This window comes from Bufo bufo, chromosome 3, assembly GCF_905171765.1.
Source record: "Bufo bufo chromosome 3, aBufBuf1.1, whole genome shotgun sequence".
Classification (NCBI taxonomy): Eukaryota; Metazoa; Chordata; class Amphibia; order Anura; family Bufonidae; genus Bufo; species Bufo bufo.
This window is the reverse complement of record NC_053391.1, coordinates 121,421,966-121,448,634: the sequence shown is the minus strand read 5'-3', so window position 1 is coordinate 121,448,634 and position 26,669 is coordinate 121,421,966. Positions and strand designations below refer to the sequence as shown.

At 43.5% G+C, this 26,669-nt stretch overlaps 1 protein-coding gene across 1 annotated transcript in view; it reads right to left on the bottom strand.

Moving 5' to 3' along the window:
• The window catches only part of LOC120994736 (3 beta-hydroxysteroid dehydrogenase type 7-like), a 100,312-nt gene that overhangs the window by 48,018 nt on the left and 25,625 nt on the right, over positions 1–26,669 (bottom strand). Inside the window, exons 4-5 of the mRNA XM_040423520.1 lie at positions 21,617–21,725; positions 1,077–1,176 (exon numbers count right to left, since the gene is read on the bottom strand). Coding sequence (XP_040279454.1) covers positions 1,077–1,176; positions 21,617–21,725 — 209 coding nt within the window. The remainder of the gene's footprint in view (positions 1–1,076; positions 1,177–21,616; positions 21,726–26,669) is intronic.

Below are 26,669 nucleotides of genomic sequence, written 5' to 3'. Positions count from 1 at the left end.
TTGGCGTTTGCAACTGTATCCCTATTAATTAGCCTCCCCCTCACCAGACTTTCTCCTCTCCAATCTTTCCTTATTGCAGCAGCCAGGGTCACCTATGTCTAGTGTCTAACCACTACTTTAATGCCTCCACTCTGTGCCAGTCATTGCACTGGTTGCCCATACAGAATCCAATTTATATTGCTTCTCCTCACCCACAAAGCTCTCATCAGTGCTGCACCCCTACATCTCTTCCCTCATAGCTATCTACCACCATACCCGTGATCTACACTCTGCCAACAACTTATGACTGACACCTGCCATAATCCATACCTCTCACTCCCAGCTCCAATGCTTTTCCCGAGCTGCACTAGTTCTCTAGAATGCCCTACCCCAAGAAATTAGGTTAAATTTCAATATTAATAGTTTTAGGCACTCCCTAAAAACACATCATATCCCCTGATCTAACTCCTCTCTATATATAGCCCATGTATCATCATTTCCTGGACCTGATCCTCAACCAAACTCTCCACCGCACCCATGCACTCAAAAGCACTACAGATATCAGCTGTGACCGGCTCATGCAGCTTTATATCTATTCCCCTATTTTCCCAAGATGCCTGGACCATTGCACAAAACAAGCACATTTACCTTTTGTGTCACCCCTATCTCCTCATAGATTGTAAGCTATTGCGAGCCGGGTCCTCATTCCTCTTGTTCTAATTATTGACTTGTCTATTGCTATGTTATTTATGACTGTTTGTATATAAACCCCTGAATTGTAAAGCTCTGCAGAATAGGTTGGCGCTAAATAACTAAAGATTATTATTATTTTCCTTTGCACTAGTTTTGATAAATGAACTAAATAGCAAAAAGCCAAAAATCACAGCTAAATACATAGGGGCAGATTCATCAAAACTGGTGTAAAAAAAAACCTGGCCTTGTTGCCCGTAGCAACCAATCATATTCCACCTTTAATTTTCCAAGGAGCTCTGAAAAATGAAAGGTGGTATCTGATTGGTTGCTAGGCAACTAAACCAGTTTTACTTTGCACCAGGTTTGATAAATCTCCCCCATAGATTATACTTGCATTGCATTACCTGCTTCCCGTTAGCCAACAGGGTTAGTTTTTCAGCTTGAGCCTTGGTTTTTCCGTATAAAAGTAATAGTTCACCAGAGTAGACTGTGTCTTCTGTGACCCTTAAAATAAAATGTGGACAGATGAGTAGAAACATTGAGAGTCAACAATCAGAAATGTGTTGAAGGTTGCATTTAAAGACATAGCTGAGCTCGAATATAGCAGTACAAAAATATATGTAACTCACAGAATGACTCAATATTGATCAGAGGCTGATTTCTTAGAGATCATACATCAGTTGCATAGTAAATGCCTGTTTCCTTACATCAGGAGATTTTTGCATATGTATATATTGTCTATGTAACGGGGTTTTGGTGGCGCCCCCTAGTGTCTATGGGGTCCCTAACCCTGGTTAACTCACTATGCCTGACAGGCGGATCCTGAGCCTCCGCTATCTGGGAGTTGGGGTACATGTCTGCGGCAGTGCCTCCACCCAGTGGAACATCCGGGGTAGGGATGTGAGGCTCCACTGGGAACATACAGGGAGTGCAGAATTATTAGGCAAGTTGTATTTTTGAGGATTAATTTTATTATTGAACAACAACCATGTTCTCAATGAACCCAAAAAACTCATTAATATCAAAGCTGAATATTTTTGGAAGTAGTTTTTAGTTTGTTTTTAGTTTTAGCTATTTTAGGGGGATATCTGTGTGTGCAGGTGACTATTACTGTGCATAATTATTAGGCAACTTAACAAAAAACAAATATATACCCATTTCAATTATTTATTTTTACCAGTGAAACCAATATAACATCTCAACATTCACAAATATACATTTCTGACATTCAAAAACAAAACAAAAACAAATCAGTGACCAATATAGCCACCTTTCTTTGCAAGGACACTCAAAAGCCTGCCATCCATGGATTCTGTCAGTGTTTTATCTGTTCACCATCAACATTGCGTGCAGCAGCAACCACAGCCTCCCAGACACTGTTCAGAGAGGTGTTCTGTTTTCCCTCCTTGTAAATCTCACATTTGATGATGGACCACAGGTTCTCAATGGGGTTCAGATCAGGTGAACAAGGAGGCCATGTCATTAGATTTTCTTCTTTTATACCCTTTCTTGCCAGCCACGCTGTGGAGTACTTGGACGCGTGTGATGGAGCATTGTCCTGCATGAAAATCATGTTTTTCTTGAAGGATGCAGACTTCTTCCTGTACCACTGCTTGAAGAAGGTGTCTTCCAGAAACTGGCAGTAGGACTGGGAGTTGAGCTTGACTCCATCTTCAACCCGAAAAGGCCCCACAAGCTCATCTATGATGATACCAGCCCAAACCAGTACTCCACCTCCACCTTGCTGGCGTCTGAGTCGGACTGGAGCTCTCTGCCCTTTACCAATCCAGCCACGGGCCCATCCATCTGGCCCATCAAGACTCACTCTCATTTCATCAGTCCATAAAACCTTAGAAAAATCAGTCTTGAGATATTTCTTGGCACAGTCTTGACGTTTCAGCTTGTGTGTCTTGTTCAGTGGTGGTCGTCTTTCAGCCTTTCTTACCTTGGCCATGTCTCTGAGTATTGCACACCTTGTGCTTTTGGGCACTCCAGTGATGTTGCAGCTCTGAAATGTGGCCAAACTGGTGGCAAGTGGCATCTTGGCAGCTGCACGCTTGACTTTTCTCAGTTCATGGGCAGTTATTTTGCGCCTTGGTTTTTCCACACGCTTCTTGCGACCCTGTTGACTATTTTGAATGAAACGCTTGATTGTTCGATGATCACGCTTCAGAAGCTTTGCAATTTTAAGAGTGCTGCATCCCTCTGCAAGATATCTCACTATTTTTGACTTTTCTGAGCCTGTCAAGTCCTTCTTGTGACCCATTTTGCCAAAGGAAAGGAAGTTGCCTAATAATTATGCACACCTGATATAGGGTGTTGATGTCATTAGACCACACCCCTTCTCATTACAGAGATGCACATCACCTAATATGCTTAATTGGTAGTAGGCTTTCGAGCCTATACAGCTTGGAGTAAGACAACATGCATAAAGAGGATGATGTGGTCAAAATACTCATTTGCCTAATAATTCTGCACTCCCTGTACTTGGTGCAAATGAGACTGACACAGCCTAACTGGAATTAACTTTATATAATGCGTAACAAAATGAACCAACATACATAGGAAAATACAATAGCGTAACACAAATAACAGAGTAATGTGGATTCTTCCTCACCCACCCACTAGCACACCTGCGTCCCACCCCCTATCTTCGCCCTAATGGCCGTTGGTGCACATAGGAGAGTTGGGGCCCTTATAAGCTCTTGCTCCGCAGGGTCACTGAAGCAGCCTGAGCTGTGTAATGTCCGTCACTGGACCTCAGAGTCTTTACTGTGGTGAGGAGACAGGTGCCCTGTGGTGATACAGGGAGAGGTTTGACTTACCCTCACAACACCATTTACCAGGTCAGTCCGCAGCAATCTCCTTTCACTGGATTCACCAGACGTCTGGACTCAGTGCTTGTCTTTGCCAGCGGTCCCTCTCTCAGCAGGTGTGATCTTGGGTGAAGTAAGTTCTCTCCGCCAGGTTCTATCTCTGTGCTGCAGTCTCTCAATGCCAGACCCATGTCCTCTCTCTGGCTGAGCAAATCGTAGCTTCTAGAAACTTTTCCAGGACCTTCCTCTTTAGAGCTGTGCAGCCAGCCGTTTTAGGACCTGCGATGATGTCACTAACCATGTGATTCATTTCAGCCAGTCATGTGATCAATGCTCAATGTCTTATTAACAGCATACTACTGGGTCCATCTACTGGGCATTTCAGATAACGCAGCCGGTGTAACTTCACAGAGTTACATACTCCCCCTTGAAAAATACTTGCCTTCCACTGGCAAGTCCGAGCCAGGGGCTTAACAAAAATTCAACAGAAAAATGTTTAGCATACATACAGTACAGTTGGCACAGTAATATCCTAGCTAGCTATTTATTTAGGGTAAAGAGTCACTAACATTTACCACTTCAGCTAGTGCATGTAGGAAAGTGGCCATTTTAGATGCTGCTTGTGTCAGCGGGGCATAACTGGGCTCTCCTATATTATCATAAACTAAGGCCCTAGGGGGTTGCCGCACTCTGGTACTGTGTCTCAGTTCTCGCTGTGGGAGAGGATCTTGGGACATCAACTGTGGGACTTCGACTCCTGCCTTCGAAGTAGAGTCTCTAAGGGAAGTTCCAGGCACAAAACATGGACTTTCTGGATTCAACCTTGGAGGACTTTGTGACCCAGGAGAGGTTCCGGGACTTTGTGGAACCACCGGAGTTAAAGGAGGCAATTGCTGTGTTTCTTCTGCGGGTGATGACCACCACTGATCCTCTGCACTGGGAGTTCCCGGGGTCTCCTCTGCCCCATTTCCAGGACTCTCTGCTGGGTTTTCCTCCAGTTCTTCACTACTCTCTTCCTCTTCATCAGCATACACAACTGGAAGCAGATGGTTTCTATGCCAAGCCTTTATTCGGCCCTCCGGGCCCCTAATATTGTACACTGGCAGTCCTTCCAGTTTGGACACAACCTCAAACAGGGTATCTTTCCATCTGTCAGCCAGTTTGTGTTTTCCAGGCACACCTAGATTCCAGAGAAGAACTTTATCCCCTGCTTGAATCTCCCGATATCTCACCTTAGAATCATACCTTCTTTTGTTCCGTTCTTTTATTTTTGCTGCAGCTTGGGTGGCCAACTCATAGGCCCGATGAAGGTTTTGTTTGAGGTTCCTCACATATTGAAAGTGTGAAGTTGAATCTGTTCCATCAGGAGACACTCCCAAACGGACATCTATCGGTAATCGAGCTTCTCTTCCGAACATTAGGAAATAGGGTGAGAACCCTGTAGATTCATGCCTTGTACAGTTGTATGCGTGGACCATGGCTTCCACATGTTTACTCCAAGACCGCTTCTCGACTTGCTTGAGAGTCCCTAGCATATCTAGGAGGGTCCTATTGAACCGTTCTGGCTGTGCATCACCCTCTGGATGATAAGGTGTGGTTCTGGACTTCTGCACCTGCAACATGTCCAACAGCTCCTTGATCAACTTACTCTCAAAGTCTCTACCTTGATCAGAGTGTATCCGATTGGGTAGTCCATAGTGAATAAAATACTTCTGCCAAAGGACTTTGGCTACAGTCACAGCTTTTTGATCTTTAGTGGGGAAGGCTTGAGCATATCTGGTGAAATGGTCCGTTACCACCAGCACATTTCCAATTCCCGCTGTATCGCTTTCAATGCCGAGATAGTCCATGCACACAAGATCCATGGGTCCCGTACTTTTCAGATGACCCATAGGGGCAGCTCTCACAGGCAGGGTCTTCCTCTGGATACACCTCCTGCATGTCTTTACATGTTGCTCGACGTGTTCCCTCATGCGAGGCCAATAGAACCGATCTTGTACTAGGCCATAGGTCTTGTCCACCCCGAGATGCCCATGTTGATCGTGGAGAGCTCTCAGGACCATGCCACGGTATCTGTGGGGTAGTACCAATTGTTTTCTGTCAGGGTGATCATGATACTTCACGACCCTATAGAGTACTCCATCTTCAAGATGTAGTCGGCTCCATTCTCTTCGGTATAATTCTCTTTGACTCACAGGTAGAGAAGTCAGCAATTTAGGATTCTTAGTCTTTATTGCTCTGATAACTATCCCAATATACCAGTCCTGCGCTTGAGCCTTCTTCTTGTCTTCTGTGGTTATACTGGACAACTGTTGAAGCATGACTGGAGCATGGAACACCTTAGGCACGGCTTCTGGAGAGTGGCTAATGGAGTCTATCCCCCTTAGCTCGGCAAACTCTTCTTGACTCTCGGCCACCACATACATCTGACAAAAGGCTCCTACCCCCGGCCCAGGGATCTCTTCCCACTCCTCTTCTTCTTGGTGAGGAGGGAGTCTAGGTCTGCGGGACAGGGCATCTGCGCTGGCATTCTTGGGCCCAGGCTTGTACTTCAGGCTGAAACTGTAGCTTGATAAGGCAGCCAACCACCTATGTCCTGTGGCATCCAGCTTAGCTGTAGTCTGAATGTAGGTAAGTGGATTGTTGTCAGTCCTTAATTCGAATGTTGCTCCATACAAATAGTCATGTAGCTTATCCACGATGGCCCACTTGAGTGCCAGAAATTCCAATTTATGGACTGGATAGTTCTTCTCTGCACCTGTAAGACTTCTACTTATGTAAGCCACCTGCCTCAATCCTTCTGGATAACTTTGGTGCAGTACACTCCCTAGACCTTCCATACTGGCATCCACATGGAGGATATATGGTTTCTCAGGGTCTGCATAGGCTAAAACAGGAGCTTCTGTAAGTCTCTTCTTCAATGTCAGAAAGGCATCTTCACATCCTGAAGTCCATTTCTCTCCAAAGGGGTCTTTAGGAGATGGTGCCTTAGCACCCGTTACGTCAGAGGTAATCTTCAGTAGGTCATGTAACTCTCGAGCAATCTTTGAGTAGTCTTTCACAAACCTTCGGTAGTAACCACAGAATCCGAGAAAGGACCGCAACTCACTGATGTTATCTGGTCTTGGCCAATTCAACACTGCTTCAATTTTAGCAGGATCTGTGGCTACTCCTTCAGCGGAGACTATATGCCCCACATAAGTGACAGAGTTCTGGGCAAATCGGCATTTGTCCACTGATAGCTTCAGGCCTTCAGCTTGAAGTCGATCCAACACCTTTAGCAATCTTTGTTCATGCTCCTCCGGTGTCTTCCCGAAAACAATTAGGTCATCTAGATACACTAGACACTCTTTGGGATTCATATCCCCCACAGTTTTCTCCATCAGCCTCTGAAAAGTAGCAGGAGCTCCTGTGACTCCCTGTGGCATTCTGGTAAACTGGAAAAACCCCAAAGGGCAGATGAAAGCTGTCTTTTCCTGATCCTCCTTCTTCATGGGTACCTGATAATATCCAGACCTCAAGTCAAGCACACTGAACCACTGGCTGCCAGATAGGGCGTTCAGAAGATCCTCTATCCGGGGCAAAGTGTACTGATCTGGCACAGTCCTCTTGTTCAAAGTACAGTAGTCCACACATAGCCGAACTGAACCATTCTTTTTTCTCACTACCACAATAGGTGAGGCATAGGAGCTCCGAGACTCTGTGATGATGCCTGCTCCTTCCATCTGCTGGAGTATGTCCCGGACATCTTCCACATCTCGAGGGGGTATTCTTCTTGACCTTTCTCTGAAAGAAGTAGAATCAGCAAGTCTTATAGTATGGGTGGCACTCTTAGAACACCCCACGTCCATCTCTGCTCTGGAAAACACTCCCTCTCGGGTGACCAGTTTTGAACGAAGGCTGTCTTTCCACTCCTGTGGTAGAGGAGAATCTTCTAGATCAAAATCTAAAGGTGCTTTCACATGATCCTTCTGTTCTGCACTCACAGACATGATGGACGAAACTTGATCCAAAAGGTGTATCACACCAATCTTCTGATGACGATCAATCTGGATTTCCGTGGGGGTTAAATTCTGTACCATCACAGGAAAGCTCCGACACCACCTTTTCCGCCAATCTTTTACCTCAGGTATGAGAGTCCACCCTTTCTTCTGATCCTCTTCAGGCAGAGACTCAATAAGGTATTGTCCAGTTCCCCCCAACATTTCATGGTGCATTGAGGCTATGGCTCGTAAGGTTTTGGTCTCACCAGGATTCACAAATGCAGGTTCTGTTCCTGAATAGTGGCACGACCCAGGTTTTGTTTCAAGGGCTAGTCGTCTACACTCTTTCCCTAGGACAGGGCTGACCTCCATCAGTCGGTCTAAGGAGACATCTCCCACTTCTGTCAGATAGGCCTTGAATACATCCTGTACCATCTTTGCATTAGTGCCCAATATTATTGGGGCACACACTTTCCTGGCTGCAGGGCATATTAAAGCTTCCAGTTCCATAGGACATATTATCCCAGTGTTTAACTGGGGAATAGTTATGGTCACTTTTATGCATCCCTCCACAGGTTGAGCTTGAGAACCAACGCCCCATAGCTGAAACTCTCCTGCAGGTTCCATAGGAATGTGTTTCAAATGACGTTCATAGAAGTCTCCGTAGATAATGGTGACTTGAGAACCTGTATCTAGCAATGCTGAAGCCTGAATTCCTTCTACTTGCACGTGTATCAAAGATTTAGGCCCAATCTTGGCTCCTACAGATAACCCATATGTAGGCCGGGTCTTCCTTCGCTTGTAAGACCTGGTCATTTGAGTCTCCTCAAGCTCGGTTGCCAGCACCTCCACATCCACCTCCATGGAGTTCGCAGGGCACTCCCGCTGAAAATGCCCTGACTTTCCACATTTAAAGCAATCGCCTCGGCGGGGTGAATCCTCAGGAAACAGTTTTTTCTGAGTCTTCCTGTGTTGCCCCCCACTTCCAGGGGGAGGATCTGCTCTCTCTGGTGGTGACTTGCATAAGAACTCCAATTCAGCCACCTTCTTCCTAAGAGCTGACAGTTCTGTATCCTCTTTCTTCTTCTGTAGGGGTGGACACATCTGGTCTTCCAATCTCCTGGCTGTATTTATTAAGGTGGAATAAGGCAGGACTTTATCATCCAACTTGGCTCCCAGCAGAATCATAATTGGATTATTGATTAAGCCACCTCTCTGAATTTGCTTAGATAGCCGAGCATCCAACTCAGAGGCAGGAACTGCTCCTTTATGGAATAACTTTCCAAGCGATAGCTGTAACCGGTTGATATAGTCAGTGGCTTTTTCATGCTCTTTCTGCTTAGTGGCTAGGAACTTAACCAGCAGATCATCCAAATCTTCTGATTTCCCATAAGCATCCTGCAAAACTTGTAGATAGTCGTGCACAGTAGCTTGCCCATTTACTCCCTTGTACAGTCTTATCATGTCTGTAGCGGGAAAACGAAGACTCTCCACCAACCGCTGTTTCTTTATGGTATCCGTACAAGACCATTCCTCCAACAACTGCATAGCATTATCCTTCCAGACCTCAAAAGGCTCTTCTCCTGAAGGAACAGGCTGATTCCCAGAAAACACCTTTAGTTTGCGGTAACTATGGGTGTGGTTTGCCGTCACTATGGCTTCTGAGAGTTTCTGGAGTATGTCCGATACATCACTACCTCCTGTAGGCGGGGTGCGGACTTCAGGGTTGTCTGGTTTCAGTAATGCTGTAGATGGATGAAATTCTGCTTTAGGAGTAATCATCCCCCGTTCTCTAGGAGGATGGGCAGCTTGTTTAGGAATGGCTCCGGCCTTTCCGGAGATGGGAGTCAGGGGCTTAGAATAATTTTCTGTGACATAATCTCTCTGTTCTAATTTAAAGGGTTGTTGCAGCGAGACCCTTTCTTTCTTCTCAAGTAGAGCGTACACTAAAGAGCATCCTTCATTCGGGGCTCCATATAAATGAATGTTGGTAGGCATCTCATGGTCTCCCAAGTCCGTATGACAATATATTAACATGTAAGTTTGGCCTTCAGAATCCTGCAGGATATCCCTGACGGTCGCCATTTCTATTCCCAATCGAAGTTCTATACACAAGATGACGTGATTCATCTCACAGCAGGATGGGACTCTGCATAACATCACAGCTTGCTGCAATGGTACATTTCTTTGCTGGGCCCACTCTTTTGCAAAGGAGGGAGTGGCCTGAGGATTTAATCTATTCTCACTGGTTGTACCCCAATTGATCTCAGCAGTGCCTCCATATGTAACGGGGTTTTGGTGGCGCCCCCTAGTGTCTATGGGGTCCCTAACCCTAGTTAACTCACTATGCCTGACAGGCGGATCCTGAGCCTCCGCTATCTGGGAGTTGGGGTACATGTCTGCGGCAGTGCCTCCACCCAGTGGAACATCCGGGGTAGGGATGTGAGGCTCCACTGGGAACATACTTGGTGCAAATGAGACTGACACAGCCTAACTGGAATTAACTTTATATAGTGCGTAACAAAATGAACCAACATACATAGGAAAATACAATAGCGTAACACAAATAACAGAGTAATGTGGATTCTTTCTCACCCACCCACTAGCACACCTGCGTCCCACCCCCTATCTTCGCCCTAATGGCCGTTGGTGCACATAGGAGAGTTGGGGCCCTTATAAGTCCTGCTCCGCAGGGTCACTGAAACAGCCTGAGCTGTGTAATGTCCGCACTGGACCTCAGAGTCTTTATTGTGGTGAGGAGACAGGTGCCCTGTGGTGATACAGGGAGAGGTTTGACTTACCCTCACAACACCATTTACCAGGCCAGTCCGCAGCAATCTCCTTTCACTGGATTCACCAGACGTCTGGACTCAGTGCTTGTCTTTGCCAGCGGTCCCTCTCTCAGCAGGTGTGATCTTGGGTGAAGTAAGTTCTCTCCGCCAGGTTCTATCTCTGTGCTGCAGTCTCTCAATGCCAGACCCATGTCCTCTCTCTGGCTGAGCAAATCGTAGCTTCTAGAAACTTTTCTAGGACCTTCCTCTTTAGAGCTGTGCAGCCAGCGTCGTTTTAGGACCTGCGATGATGTCACTAACCATGTGACTCATTTCAGCCAGTCATATGATCAATGCTCAATGTCTTATTAACAGCATACTGAGTCCATCTACTGGGCATTTCAGATAACGCAGCCGGTGTAACTTCACAGAGTTACATCTATTATAGATCATTAGTGGACGCCTCTACATTCAGTAACAGCAAGCCTGAATGTGTCAGGGGAACTATTCTTAAGGAAGATCCAGATATGAAAAGTTGGGCTAGATGTGACCGCCTTTGCTCACTGTGGAAGACTCAGCTAATAGTCTTTTAGGGGATCTCCGACAAAAAATATTGAGCAGTTTTCAAACTAGCATCTAAATCTGAAAACTTCTGTATTTGCGTGTACCGTAATTAAAAATTTTGCATAGCCAGTGAGTTATTCAATAAAATGTATCTGTATAGCATCACAGCATCACTATATATATATATATTTTTTTCTTATTTCTCTGTCCATCTCACTAGGGTGGATGATTCTGCTCAGTTCCTTTCCTTCAACTGCCTCCTGAGTTGTCATAGGTAGAGAGCTGCATCAGAAAGCACCCCCCCCCCACCCCCGATCTACCAACTTGATATAAATCTAACAGAGCAATTGAAGCAATGAATGGGGAGATCTCTGGATCCATGTGAGGTACAGGGCTTTGTTTGAAAGAGATTGCCATGTATAATATAATGTGTGATTTTCATTTTTTACATTAATCTGAGGTTAGAGGACACAGAAAATAAAAAATCTGATTTGTGGCTGCAAAGAAGCTTGAATTGGAATTCATCAGACTTCTGACCTGCAGTTGTTTTTAGGCATAAGCCTGTACCATTGCATTTTTTTAAAACCTTGGAGACTCTCAACATGGATTATAGTAGGGAGATTTATCGATGCAAAAGATTTTCTTTTTAAAAAAAGGGGTTTTATTGCACAAAAGTAGTAAAACGTCACGCCATGTTGCGGCAGAATCTTCAACTTCTTCCCAGCTCTAGCCAAGTCTTAAAAGGGGGCGTGGCATGCCCGTCTCATTCTTCATTTTCTATGCCTGGTTTAGGCGTAGAAAATGGTCTACATGTAAGACAGCAAAGGCCGGCGACTCTACATAACTTTGGCTACACCACCACCACCAGCAAAGGAACTTATTAAAACCATCGTCAAAAATGCTGGTCCAAATAAATGTGCCCCAATATGTATTTGATATTGCTGTAATCATACTGACCCGGAGAATAAAGACATGTTATTTATGCCAAAAAAATTAACTCTGCAAAATGTATAACATATAAACTCAGTGGCATTATTGCAGTTTTTTCCCATCTCCCTCCCAGAAAGAGTTAATAAAAGTTAATCAGGAAGTTATGTGTACCCCAAAATGGGACCATTAAAAACTACAACTTATCCCGCAAAAAACAAGCCCTCATACAGCTAAATAGACGGAAAAATAAAAATGTTATAGCTCTTGGAAAGCGACAATGAAAAAAGACAGAAAAACACTTTGTCAGTAAGGCCCAAAACAGACTGGTCATTAAGGGCTTAAGTATATATGGCACAGCACATGAACTAGATAAACAAGCCTATATATTAGCCCGCTTGTTGACAATGAGTCTGATGCACAGAAAGTATATGCATAACAGAACAGATTAAGAATGAATGGCGTCGCAGGTGAATAAGATGCACAGGGCGATTACACAGAGCCTGCACTGTCCCTGCATTCTCCCTATGATCTCCGTACAGTGTATAAAAACTCTCCCTAAAATCTCCCCGCACTGTCCGTATCCAATATTCTACAGTTAAAAGATTGCTAAAAAAACTGCCCCTAGCTCTTGACACGTCTCTCCCTATGCTCAGTTCACGATGAAATAGTGACGACCGCTCGGAATGAGGCTTTAATAGGGCTGCGACATCACAGCGGATTGCTATCTGCTGATTGGCTGGAGGCACGGTATTATGGGTCACGTCGCATTCCAGGGCTTCTTACTTTCACTTTGTAACACGTGTAGCCGCCATTTTAGGAAAAAACATATTCATTCCCACAAAGTGTGAGGAAATTCGGATTCGTTGCTAATCGAATTTTTCCTGAAATTCGGATCGAAGGCAATTAGGTTCATTTCAATTCGCTCAAAACTATTCATAATATTTAAGGATATTTTTTTGACGAGTTTTTGTTAATGTTCTGTTTTACCATCAGTACAAAGAATCTACAGTATAAAGCAGAGATGTAGCTTTGGGAGTGGGGTGGCAGAGCTCCTCTTGATTAGTGCCAAGGAGGTCTGTATTTAGAAATGAGTTTTTAGGGCTAGGGCACTGAACTGACTTTCAGTCCTTATTAAATGAAAGCCAAGCTAAAATATATGTAAAGAGTAGTCTTGTGTGACCAGATAGCTTCACGTTTTGGCAGTGTGATTGATACCTTGATCTACATGTTAACTGGACCATAAAAGGAGGCAATGAGTAAAACATTAACAGGTAACTACAGAGAGGATGGATCAAGACATGAACACATTTATGATCACATATTCACTTTTGACCCTTGAAAAGGCTTTAATATATCCACCATAAACATTATGTATGGTACGTGCTTTAGTGAGAAGCGCAATGGAAAAAGCCACTAGAAAGTGACACCAAGTTCAGTAACCTCGGTCAAGTGAATGGCCATGAACATTATCCAGTGCTATCAAATGAATGTATACTGCAAGCAACTCAAACTCTTGAACTCCATTTATGTGGATGAAGTCAGTAATGTTAATATTGTATATGTAATCAGCTATTCAGGATGCCTTCTGATGTCTCAGTGCAACAAGGTAAGCTGGGTTAATTAATTACATTTTGAGTCCAAAATCTCAATATATAATTACCAACCTGGCTTTTGAAAACTATTTTTTCTTCAGTCTGTGTGTGTTGGGGGGGGTGTTGCAGGTAAATCATTAGTCAGAAACACAGAATTGGTGATTGGGCACTTCATGGGAAAAATCACAATATATAAATCATTTCATGTGGGAAAAGTCGATAATCAGCTATTAATATATACAAATACAGTACATAAAAAATCACAGAACAGAGTGGCCTTACTGGGAGGAAATACTCAAACCCCAAATACTGTAGCGTATTTATAATCAGGGGAGCTGATCCTCCACATGTGATCCGTTGCTAACGGCAATCCCCAGAAAAAATGCATACAATGAAGGATGCCGGCAGCGGACCACATGTGCCACAAAAACATCCTACACAAGATAAAATAATGTGTGGATAAAAATATAAGAGTAAAAAGATCACTGCAAATTATGCACTACACTAATATGCAACTGACAGTACAAAGCTAAACCCTCACACTGATGTTAAAAAATGAGATTTTAGCCAATATATTCCTGTCAGGAACATATTGGAGCCCGTGCACTCCGCCAAGGTATCTCAGTGTAGTGCGGGACCTACCGCTAACCTACCTATAGTGTGTGAACACTGTCCGATAGGTGCCAAGGTCCGACTCACAGCCAAATTCCCACATACCTCCAAAGTAAGATCACTAACACAATGGGAGGAGGGAGGTGGCTGCGAGCCCCACCTATAAACAGGCCATGTGACACAGGCTACCAGGTGCACTAGAATGTTACCAACGATAAGCGTCTGCACATTCAATACATATCAAGAAAAATCACAGAACAGAGTGGCCTTACTGGGAGGAAATGCTCAAACCCCAAATACTGTAGCGTATTTATAACCGGGGGAGCTGATCCTCCACATGTGATCCATTGCTAACGGCAATCCCCAGAAAAAATACATACAATGGAGGATGCCGGCAGCGGACCACATGTGCCACAAAAACATCCTACACAAGATGAAATAATGTGTGGATGAAAATATAAGAGTAAATAGATCACTGCAAATGGTGCACCACACTAATATGCAACTGACAATACAAGGCTAAACCCTCACACTGATGTTAAAAAATGAGATTTTTAGCCAATAAATTCCTGTCGGGAACATATCGGAGCCCGTGCACCCCGTTACATGTGGTCTACATGTGGTCCACTGCCGGCATCCTCCATTGTATGCATTTTTGCTGGGGAATGCCGTTAGCAACGGATCACATGTGGAGTATCTGCTCCCCCCGGTTATAAATGCGCTACAGTATTTGGGGTTTGAGCATTTCTTCCCAGTAAGGCCACTCTATTCTGTGATTTTTCTTGATATGTATTGAATGTGTGGACGCTTATCGTTGGTAACATTCTAGTGCACCTTGTAGCCTGTGTCACATGCCCTGTTATAGGTGGGGCTCGCAGCCTCCTCCCTCCTCCCATTGTGTTAGTGATCTTACTTTAGAGGTACGTGGGAGTTTGACTGTGAGTCGGACCTTGGCACCTATCGGACAGTGTTCACACACTATAGGTAGGTTAGCGGTAGGTCCCGGGCTACACTGAGATACCTTGGCGGGGTGCGCGGGCTCCGATATGTTCCTGACAGGAATATATTGCCTAAAATCTAATTTTTTAACATCAGTGTGAGGGTTTAGCCTTGTATTGTCATTTGCATATTAGTGTGGTGCACCATTTGCAGTGATCTATTTACTCTTATATTTTCATCCACACATTATTTCATCTTGTGTAGGATGTTTTTGTGGTACATGTGGTCCGCTGCCGGCATCCTCCATTGTATGCATTTTTGCTGGGGATTGCCATTAGCAACAGATCACATGTGGAGTATCTGCTCCCCCGGTTATAATATTTGGGGTTTGAGCATTTCCTCCCAGTAAGGCCACTCTATTCTGTGATTTTTCTTGATATGTATTGAATGTGTGGACGCTTATCATTGGTAACATTCTAGTGCACCTGGTAGCCTGTGTTACATGGCCTGCCATAGGTGGGGCTCGCAGCCTCCTCCCTCCTCCCATTGTGTTAGTGATCTTACTTTGGAGGTAGAACCTATTGGACAGTGTTTGCACACTATAGGTAGGTTAGCGGTAGGTCCCACACTACACTGAGATACCTTGGCGGTGTGCGGGCTCCGATATGTTCCTGACAGGAATATATTGCCTAAAATCTCATTTTTTAACATCAGTGTGAGGGTTTAGCCTTGTATTGTCAGTTGCATATTAGTGTGGTGCACCATTTGCAGTGATCTAAATACAGTACATTACTTTATAATGTTAACCCCCTATTTGAATCAATAAGGGGTAGAGTCAAAGTATAGCGGGGGCTTCACCTATCACTGATCATATACATTTTGTGAAAATAGTTCCCTTTATATTGCTATACTCTGAAGTTTGGATTTCAAAAAGAACTAAATAATATATAATATTTGGAAGGGGGGGAGGGTTATATGGTGACAAGGTCCTCATAGAATTTGCAATGAGGTGTTGCAACTGTTAGAAGAGAATGGGCGTTTGCCCTGCTTTATTGGGTCAGGTATTTTTGCCAGATCAGCTGTGTTATGGATCAGTGATTGTAGATCCAATGTGACAACTGATTGGTTTGACTTTGCGTTAACCCTAAGGAGTAAGGATGTTATTCTGGCACTGCCCTGGTATTCACCCTTTCACTCCTATACAGAGATTTGAACTTCACTGCAGGGGAGCAATCAGACTGCCACCTCTTGGGAAAGTCCTAGTATAGTTGGCATCGGACTCAGGATGCAAAAACTGCGTCAAAACTTCAGGAAACTGCAGGAGCGTTCTAAACAGTCACGTAGGCTTGAATGCAGTTTTTTTAGAGATTCAGATAGCACACTAGTAGTGTAGATGAAGGTAGACACAGAACAGACTTGCAGAGAAGGACATAGTGAAGACGCAGACAGAGCAGGCAGGCTGGATACACAGACACGGCAGACAGACAGGGTTAACTCGAACACAAACTGAACTGAAACTGGAAGTGTAGGATACAACAGGCAGGGGGGAACCCGACTTCAGCACAATAGGAACACAGGCAGGCAATAACGCAGGATAAACACAGGTAAATCGCAATAGCACTAAACTATAAAACACTTTTATGAGTCACCAGGGAACCTAAAGCTTAAAGTGGTTCTCGGGGAATTAAGAAAATGAAAATACACAAATATTACTTTATTATAAATATATTCCCAAATACCTTTCATTAGTTATAATGGCTTGTTTTGTCTAGGGAGCAATGATTAGGAGAAACAAAATGGCTGCTATCCTGTTAGTACACACAAAGCCTGTCTAATCACACAGGAGGACAAGTTACTTCACAACACTGAGATAAAGAGCTGCCTTAGTTCCCGGAGAACCCCTTTAAGCACCCTCTGATTGGGGAGGGTACCTTAAATGTCCAGGGACCTCCAGCCATTGGCTGGGGAAGAATTTGGAAGCCTAAAGGCAAAGAAGGCATAGATACTGGAAAGCTGGCAGGCCGGGGGTTGGGCAGTATGGTTGGTAACACGGTGGGTATGGACCACTGTCCTAACAAGTTGTGTCAACTAAGGGATCATAGTTTGTGTATACTATTAAAAATGAGTTTTTACCAAAGGTTTGGAATACAGAGCGTTACAATAGTTAATAGTCTTGGAGTATCTTGGAGCATTATCTGCTATAATACATACAGTAAGTAGTAGGGCAGATAAGGAGTTAAGATCACTTTACAATTTACACCTACAGTTGCGCTGAAATACATTGTTGGGACTGCTGTGCCTGCGCACAAGAGTCCCCTCCGTTATGTTAGTAAAGCACAGCAGTCCTGACTTTCAGTCCTGTATTTCAGCACAGCTTTGAGAGCTGACAGTGGGGGAACAGGGCAGTAGGAAAATAAAAGAAGAGAGATGTGGACTCCCTATGTGTAGTACTACTCATGTATAACTGCAGATAAAAGTCCAAGATTATGGTAACAGATTCCCTTTAAAAATGGAATGATTAAGTTTTAACTATTTATTTAACTAAAATTTAATATATCCAAGTTAATATTCCTCAGATATATGCAAGTGTGGTTAAAAAGATTTAAAAGTGTTATTCACCTTCAGATTTTTTTGTAAATACTTCCTCCAACCAAGAGAGACTTTACCTGCTCCCCAATGCTTGGTTCTGTCTTCAATGGGCTTTGGCCCCCATATGTAAACTTTCAGCATGGACTGGGATCATATGCACCACTGCAGGCAATGACGCGCACATTTCTGCAGTGACATGCCTCCATGGCAGAAGTTTATATGTGGGGACCGAAGAAAGAAGTGAAAAAAGAGCTGGAACTGAGCATCGGGGAGCAGCTATGTTTTCACCCCTCAACAGTTCCCGCTGGGTGGGCTAGGTTTTATTTAAATAATAATCTGAAGTTAGAAAACCACTTTAAAAAATAGTCTTTCTTTTTAAGGAATTTAAGTTGAGGCTTCTGGGAATAATTATGAAAATAAATCCAGAAGCTGTATCTCTTAAGCTGTAAGTAGTTGCATGAAGTTCATGATGTCGTCTTGTCAGAGGTGTTAAAGATGCATATTGTTTCTCTGAGGGCCTAACATTTCTTTTGAGATCATAGGCTATATTGTACACCTGACTTTTTTCACTCTATAGGTTTAATGAAATCAGATGAGTGTCCTAGATGTAAAATGGGAAAAAGCAGACCATGTACATTTATTTCGGTGGTGCCCTAAATTATTTAGATAATGGACTGATATGACGGTTTTTGAAATAACAGTCCCAAAGTATCTGCTTGTAGGCATCCTGGGGTATACATCAAAACCAGTTCAAAAATAGTGGTAATTAGATTATTATTTCAGGATAGATTATTAATAGCAAACAATCTGGAAGAATACAAGAACACTTACGAAAAGAGATCAGTGGTGCATAATAGGAAAGTAGAAAAAATGATTTTCAGAATAAAGATATGAGTAGGTTATATGATCAGATGTGTGAGCCCTGGGTGAAGAAGATTAGGATACAATGTAAGCAGGGAGCATTTTCTACATTTCTTCCTTTGTTTTCTCTCCCCCTCCTTTTTCTGGTGCAGGGAATTTGGGTGGATAATAGAGGTTTATAGCTTTTGATATTGTGCAAAATGGAATAATTGTATTAGAGTTTTATAATAACATTTCTCAAAAAAAAAAAAAAAAAAACTTTCCTCCTAGTCTACAAAGCTCTCCACAATGTTGAACCATTATACACGTCTACTCTTACTGTATGTCGATCTGCTAACCTACTCATGCTTTTTGATCAGATCATGACTCTCATCCTCCATGATTATATATTCTTACTCTTGTCTTCAGGACTTCTCCTGTCCTGTATCCATTCTGTGGCCTATCAGACGTACTCCTACTATTACCTGTTTTAAGCTTGACTTGAAAACACATCTTTTCAAAGATACCTATGTCATATAATAGTCCATGGGAACATGGCCATATCACAAACTGACCTGATCACAGTTATCAGTTGTTACTATTGGTGATGAAATACTATGGCGTGGCATTATGTGTAGTATTTATAGTGATAGAAAGCTCTATATAGGCAACTACAACCAGTGATTTGAAAGCCACATGTGGCTCATGACCATCTCCTGTGTGTCTTGCCATAGCAGCCCTGAGTGTGCACAATACTATATGAAATTAACATTACAGGCATATACTAAACACAGGACAGGGCAGATCTGGTGGGATAAATACCGGCATGTCAAATTTCAAATTGAAATCTCAATCTGCAAATAAAATGCCATGATCTTTTGTTTTCTTAATATTTAATATGTGAATATGTATTACTTGAATGTAGCTTTTAATCATTAACCATCATAAATTGAAAGCGGTTCACATGGTATAAAAGGTGCAGACTTCAATACAAGCAAGGGCGGACTGGAAACTTAAAGTGGCCCTGGAAAAAATACTAAAAGTGACCCCAAAGTGGTCCAAGTTGATGGAAGGCAGGGCCAACACAAGTAGCCAGCAATACCATATCTTGACACACTATACCACCCCAACAGAGCCAAATACCACAGTCCACCACAAAATACATCCTCAAGAACCTCCACTGGCTTGCCGTGAGGAAGGCTCAGACAGGCAGCTCCCTGGCCATCGGTCGACCGGGAAATTTCCCTGTAAGGTGTATGGCCAATCGGGCCCTGAATACAAGAGGTTCCTCAAGTTACAGTACAATATTAATGTGTTTTGGAATGATCATGGTAATTTGAGAAAATTGTAAGTTGAGACCTTAACTCTATGGAAAACTGCTAATTGGTTTTGAAAACCTAAAATGCCATTCCAATGTAAGAAACAATAAAGAATAGTAAGCAGATAACTGATGTAAATAAAGCAAGTCCTTACACATAATAGAAATAACTACCAGAAGTGATTTTATGTAGAGTACAGGAGCTTCTTCAGGGTTTTATACAGTAAACCAAGTATAGAAGAAATATTAAATTAATCTACCCTCAACTGGCATCCACTCATTGTCACGGCCATGGCTATGACCGTGACTCCTGAACCGCATGTGGTTGCCAGCGGTTTAGTTTGGTTGTCAATCACAGGTGAGGCAAATACCACAGCCCTCACCTGTGATTGACAACCAAACTAAACCGCTGGCAACCGCATGCGGTTCAGGAGTCACGGTCATAGCCATGGCCGTGACACTCATTCTGGCACACTAAAATGCCCACGCTGACTGGCTAGATCTTTGAGCCAACTATGTTTGCTACAGAGGTTTGTAACATTGTACTGTATGTTGAATGTGGTTTCAAGTTACAGTGGTCCAGGGAAGACCACTGTAACCTGAGGCCATTGTAACTTGAGGGACCACTATATTGTATCAACAGATAGAATTATGGTGATCGTTATTATCAATCAGATTTCAGTTAAATCTGTGACCACATTCTCTGTTACACAATCCTCACACTTAGGCCCCTTTCACACAGGCGAGTATTCCGCGCGGGTGCAATGCGTGAGTTGAACGCATTGCACCCGCACTGAATCCTGACCCATTCATTTCTATGGGGCTGTGCACACGAGCGGTGATTTTCACGCATCACTTGTGCGTTGCGTGAAAATCGCAGCATGCTCCACTTTGTGCGTTTTTCACGTAACGCAGGCCCCATAGAAGTGAATGGGGTTGCGTGAAAATCGCAAGCAAGTGCGGATGCGGTGCGATTTTCACGCACGGTTGCTAGGTTATGATCGGGATGGAGACCCGATCATTATTATTTTCCCTTATAACATGGTTATAAGGGAAAATAATAGCATTCTGAATACAGAATGCTAAGTAAAATAGGGCTGGAGGGATTAAAAAAAAATAATAATATTTAACTCACCTTAATCCACTTGTTCGTGCAGCCGGCATCTCTTCTGTCTTCATCTTGGAGCAATAGGACCTTTGATGACGTCACTGCATTCATCACATGGTCCGTCACATGATCCATCACCATAGTGATGGATCATGTGACGGACCATGTGATGAGCGTAGTGACGTCATCAAAGATCCTATTGCTCACAGATGAAGACAGAAGAGATGTCGGCTGCGCGAACAAGTGAATTAAGGTGAGTTAATTTTTTTTAACCCCTTCAGCCCTATTGTACTATGCATTCTGTATTCAGAATGCTATTATTTTCCCTTATAACCATGTTATAAGGGGAAATAATACAATCTACACTACAACTAACCCAAACCTGAACTTCTGTGAAGAAGTTCGGGTCTGGGTACCACAGTCAGTTTTTTTTATCACGCGCGTGCAAAACACATTGCACCCGCGCGATAATAACTGAACATCGGAACGCAATCGCAGTCAAAACTGACTGCAATTGCGTTCCTACTCGCGTGGGTTTGCCGCAATGCACCGGGACGCATCTGGACCTTATCCGGACACGCTCGTCTGCAAGGGGCCTTAGGCCTCATGCACACGGCCGTGGTTTTGTCCGCATCCGAGCCGCAGTTTTGGCGGCTCGGATGTGGACCTATTCACTTCAATGGGGCCGGAAATGATGTTGTGTGCATGAGGCCTTACTTACGACTACTTTGCCCTTACTATGTTTGTGTACTTAGGTGGTTTCAGCATTTGGGCTCATGGCAACCTTCTGCTATACAATGATTGGGCATTAGAACTCTCTTTTTTGGGTTTTGTCTCAAAACATTCATTCTGTATTAACAAAGCAATGCAGATTTTTCTTACCTCAGCATTGGATCACAATTTTTATTTGGTCCTACTGCTGCTATTGAACTCGTGTAGACTAAATAAGGCACATTCATGGCCAGACATGCATTTATAACATTCTCGGTCCCTGTGTGTACAATAAGAAAAAATATTATATGCATTTGAGTACTTTAATCAAACACTATAAAAAAATAGAAACAATAGAAAGTGTAACTCTAACAAGAGAGATGGTGCTTGACACCCAAACAAGTACATTTCCATGTCTAAAGTGCATTTTGTAAGCAGAAGGTTAACAGGTCAGCCAGTTTCATAGGTACAAATCTGCTGACAGATGCCCTTTAACCACCTCCGGACCGCCGAACGCAGCGACGCGTCCTGGAGGTGGTTGATTGATTCCTCCTGGACGCGCCGGCGCGTCCTCTCACAGGCGCGCGCGTTCACAGGAACGGAAGGTAAGTGAGTGGATCTCCAGCCTGCCAGCGGCGATCGTTCGCTGGCAGGCTGGAGATGTGATTTTTTTAACCCATAACAGGTATATTAGACGCTGTTTTGATAACAGCGTCTAATATACCTGCTACCTGGTCCTCTGGTGGTCCCTTTTGTTTGGATCGACCACCAGAAGACACAGGCAGCTCATTAATATGTAGCACCAAGCACCACACTACACTACACCCCCCCCTCGTCACTTATTAACCCCTTATTCACCCCTGATCACCCCAGATCACCCCATATAGACTCCCTGATCACCCCCCTGTCATTGATCACCCCCCTGTCATTGATCACCCCCCTGTAAGGCTCCATTCAGACGTCCGTATGATTTTTACGGATACACTGATACATGGATCGGATCCGCAAAACACATACGGACATCTGAATGGAGCCTTACAGGGGGGTGATCACCCCATAAAGACTCCCTGATCACCCCCCTGTCATTGATCACCCCCCTGTAAGGCTGCATTCAGATGTCCGTATGTTTTTTACGGATCCACGGATACATGGATCGGATCCGCAAAACACAGACGGACATCTGAATGGAGCCTTATAGGGGGGGGATCAATGACAGGGGGCTGATCACCCCATATAGACTCCCTGGTCACCCCCCTGTCATTGATCACCCCCTTGTCATTGATCACCCCCCTGTAAGGCTGCATTCAGATGTCCGTATGTTTTTTACGGATCCACAGATACATGGATCGGATCTGCAAAACACATGCAGACATCTGAATGGAGCCTTATAGGGGGGGTGATCAATGACAGGGGGGTGATCACCCCATATAGACTCCCTGGTCACCCCCCTGTCATTGGTCACCCCCCTGTCATTGATCACCCCCCTGTAAGGCTGCATTCAGATGTCCATATGTTTTTTACGGATCCACGGATACATGGATCGGATCCGAAAAACACATACAGACATCTGAATGGAGCCTTATAGGGGGGTGATCAATGACAGGGGGGTGATCACCCCATATAGACTCCCTGGTCACCCCCCTGTCATTGATCAAACCCCTGTCATTGATCACCCCCCTGTAAGGCTGCATTCAGATATCCGTATGTTTTTTATGGATCCACGGATACATGGATCGGATCCGCAAAACACATACAGACATCTGAATGGAGCCTTATAGGGGGGTGATCAATGACAGGGGGGTGATCACCCCATATAGACTCCCTGGTCACCCCCCTGTCATTGATCACCCCCCTGTCATTGATCACCCCCCTGTCATTGATCACCCCCCTGTAAGGCTCCATTCAGACATTTTTAGCGGAATTTTATTTATTTTTTTCTTACAAAGTCTCATATTCCACTAACTTGTGTCAAAAAATAAAATCTCACATGAAGTCACCATACCCCTCACGGAATCCAAATACGTAAAAATTTTTAGACATTTATATTCCAGACTTCTTCTCACGCTTTAGGGCCCCTAGAATGCCAGGGCAGTATAAATACCCCACATGTGACCCCATTTCGGAAAAAAGACACCCCAAGGTATTCCGTGAGGGGCATATTGAGTCCATGAAAGATTGAAATTTTTGTCCCAAGTTAGCGGAAAGGGAGACTTTGTGAGAAAAAAAATAAATAATCAATTTCCGCTAACTTGTGCCAAAAAATAAAAAATTCTATGAACTCGCCATGCCCCTCATTGAATACCTTGGGGTGTCTTCTTTCCAAAATGGGGTCTTTGCCCTCCGAAAGGTGCTCTTTGGAATGTGGGCCCCTTTGCCCACCTAGGATGCAAAAAAGTGTCACACATCTGGTATCACCGTACTCAGGAGAAGTTGGGCAATGTGTTTTGGGGTGTCATTTTACATATACCCATGCTGGGTGAGAGAAATATCTTGGCAAAAGACAACTTTTCCCATTTTTTTATACAAAGTTGGCATTTGACCGAGATATTTATCTCACCCAGCATGGGTATATGTAAAATGACACCCCAAAACACATTGCCCAACTTCTCCTGAGTACGGCAATACCAGATGTGTGACACTTTTTTGCAGCCTAGGTGGGCAAAGGGGCCCACATTCCAGAGAGCCACTTTCGAATTTCACCGGTCATTTTTTACAGATTTTGATTTCAAACTACTTCTCACGCATTCGGGCCCCTAAAATGCCAGGGCAGTATAACTACCCCACAAGTGACCCCATTTTGGAAAGAAGACACCCCAAGGTATTTCGTGATGGGCATAGTGAGTTAATGGAAGTTTTTATTTTTTGTCACAAGTTAGTGGAATATGAGACTTTGTAAGAATTTTTTTTTTTTTTTAAAAATCATAATTTTCCGCTAACTTGCAACAAAAAATAAAAAATTCTAGGAACTCGCCATGCCCCTCACGGAATACCTTGGGGTGTCTTCTTTCCAAAATGGGGTCACTTGTGGGGTAGTTATACTGCCCTGGCATTCTAGGGGCCCTAATGTGTGGTAAGTAGTTTGAAATCAGAATCTGTAAAAAATGGCCAGTGAAATCCTAAAGGTGCTCTTTGGAATGTGGGCCCCTTTGCCCACCTAGGCTGCAAAAAAGTGTCACACATGTGGTATCGCCGTACTCAGGAGAAGTTGGGTAATGTGTTTTGGGGTGTCATTTTACATATACCCATGCTGGGTGAGATAAATATCTTGGTCAAATGCCAACTTTGTTTAAAAAAATGGGAAAAGTTGTCTTTTGCCAAGATATTTCTCTCACCCAGCATGGGTATATGTAAAATGACACCTTAAAACACATTGCCCAACTTCTCCTGAGTACGGCGATACCACATGTGTGACACTTTTTTGCAGCCTAGGTGGGCAAAGGGGCCCACATTCCAAAGAGCACCTTTCGGATTTCACCGGTCATTTTTTACAGATTTTGATTTCAAACTACTTCGCACGCATTTGGGCCCCTAAAATGCCAGGGCAGTATAACTACCCCACAAGTGACCCCATTTTGGAAAGAAGACACCCCAAGGTATTTCGTGATGGCCCTAGTGAGTTCATGGAAGTTTTTATTTTTTGTCACAAGTTACTGGAATATGAGACGTTGTAAGAAAAAAAAAAAATCAAAAAAAAAATCATCATTTTCCGCTAACTTGTGACAAAAAAAAAAAAGTTCTATGAACTCACTATGCCCATCAGCGAATACCTTAGGGTGTCTTCTTTCCGAAATGGGGTCATTTGTGGGGTGTTTGTACTGTCTGGCCATTGTAGAACCTCAGGAAACATGACAGGTGCTCAGAAAGTCAGAGCTGCTTCAAAAAGCGGAAATTCACATTTTTGTACCATTGTTTGTAAACGCTATAACTTTTACCCAAACCATTTTTTTTTTTAGCCAAACATTTTTTTATTATCAAAGACATGTAGAAAAATAAATTTAGAGAAAAATGTATATATGGATGTAGTTTTTTCAAATCGTTAAGTTTCGATTAATAACAAAAAATTTAAAAATGTCAGCAGCAATGAAATACCACCAAATGAAAGCTCTATTAGTGAGAAGAAAAGGAGGTAAAATTCATTTGGGTGGTAAGTTGCATGACCGAGCAATAAACGGTGAAAGTAGTGTAGTTCAGAAGTGTAAAAAGTGGCCTGGTCATTAAGGGTGTTTAAGCTAAGGGGGCTGAGGTGGTTAAAGGGAATCTGTCACTGGGATTTTGTGTATAGAGTTAAGGACATGGGTTGCTTGATGTCCGCTAGCACATCCGCAATATCCAGTCCCCATAGCTCTGTGTGCTTTTATTGTGTAAAAATAAATAAATTGATATATATGCAAATTAACCTGAGATGAGTCCTGTCCCTGACTCATCTCACGTACAGGACTCATCTCAGGTTAATTTGCATATGTATCAAATCGTTTTTTTTCCACAATAAAAGCACACAGAACTATGGGGACTGGGTATTGCGGATGTGCTAGCGGCCATCTAGCAACCCATGTCCTCAGCTCTATACACAAAATCCCGGTGACAGGTTCCCTTTAAGTTTTTTGAACTGTCATGCCATTATTACAGGGGAAGTAAACTACCATCCAACAACAGGTTTTAAAACACCTATTAAAAGTTTTACTACTTCTGATACACGCAGTGTAGTTTATTGCTTGAAATGTCCATAGGGCACATTATATGTGGGACAGACATCTAAACAAAAATTTGCCTCAATGAACATAGGTCTAGTATCAAAAGACAGAAATGGGGTAGTCTGTGAGGCATTTGTATGATAAGATATTTTTAGGTATTTTCAGTGTTATGTAATATTTGATCAATATGTCTATGCTTACTCTATTTAAACCCAGTAAGGGGGAAGAGCCTCCAAGTCCCAACACATCGTGTAGCGGGGGTGGAGGCTGAAATGGTGCTGGACTCGGCATCCAGGAGCACATCATTCATGAGACAAACTAATCCTCTTGCCTCCAGGCTGTGCTAGGATTGCTGGGGGTGCGGCAATTCAGCTTCCAGCCCTGCGCTCCTGCACACAGGTACTGTATGTCTTTAGGGATTATTGTGCATCATGCTTTTATTGCAGTTTTTGTTGCATTTCAGGCAAAAATCTGAACAAACCCGCAATGTACAAGAACTGTTAGGAGAAGGTAAAGGGCCTTTGAGATAATGT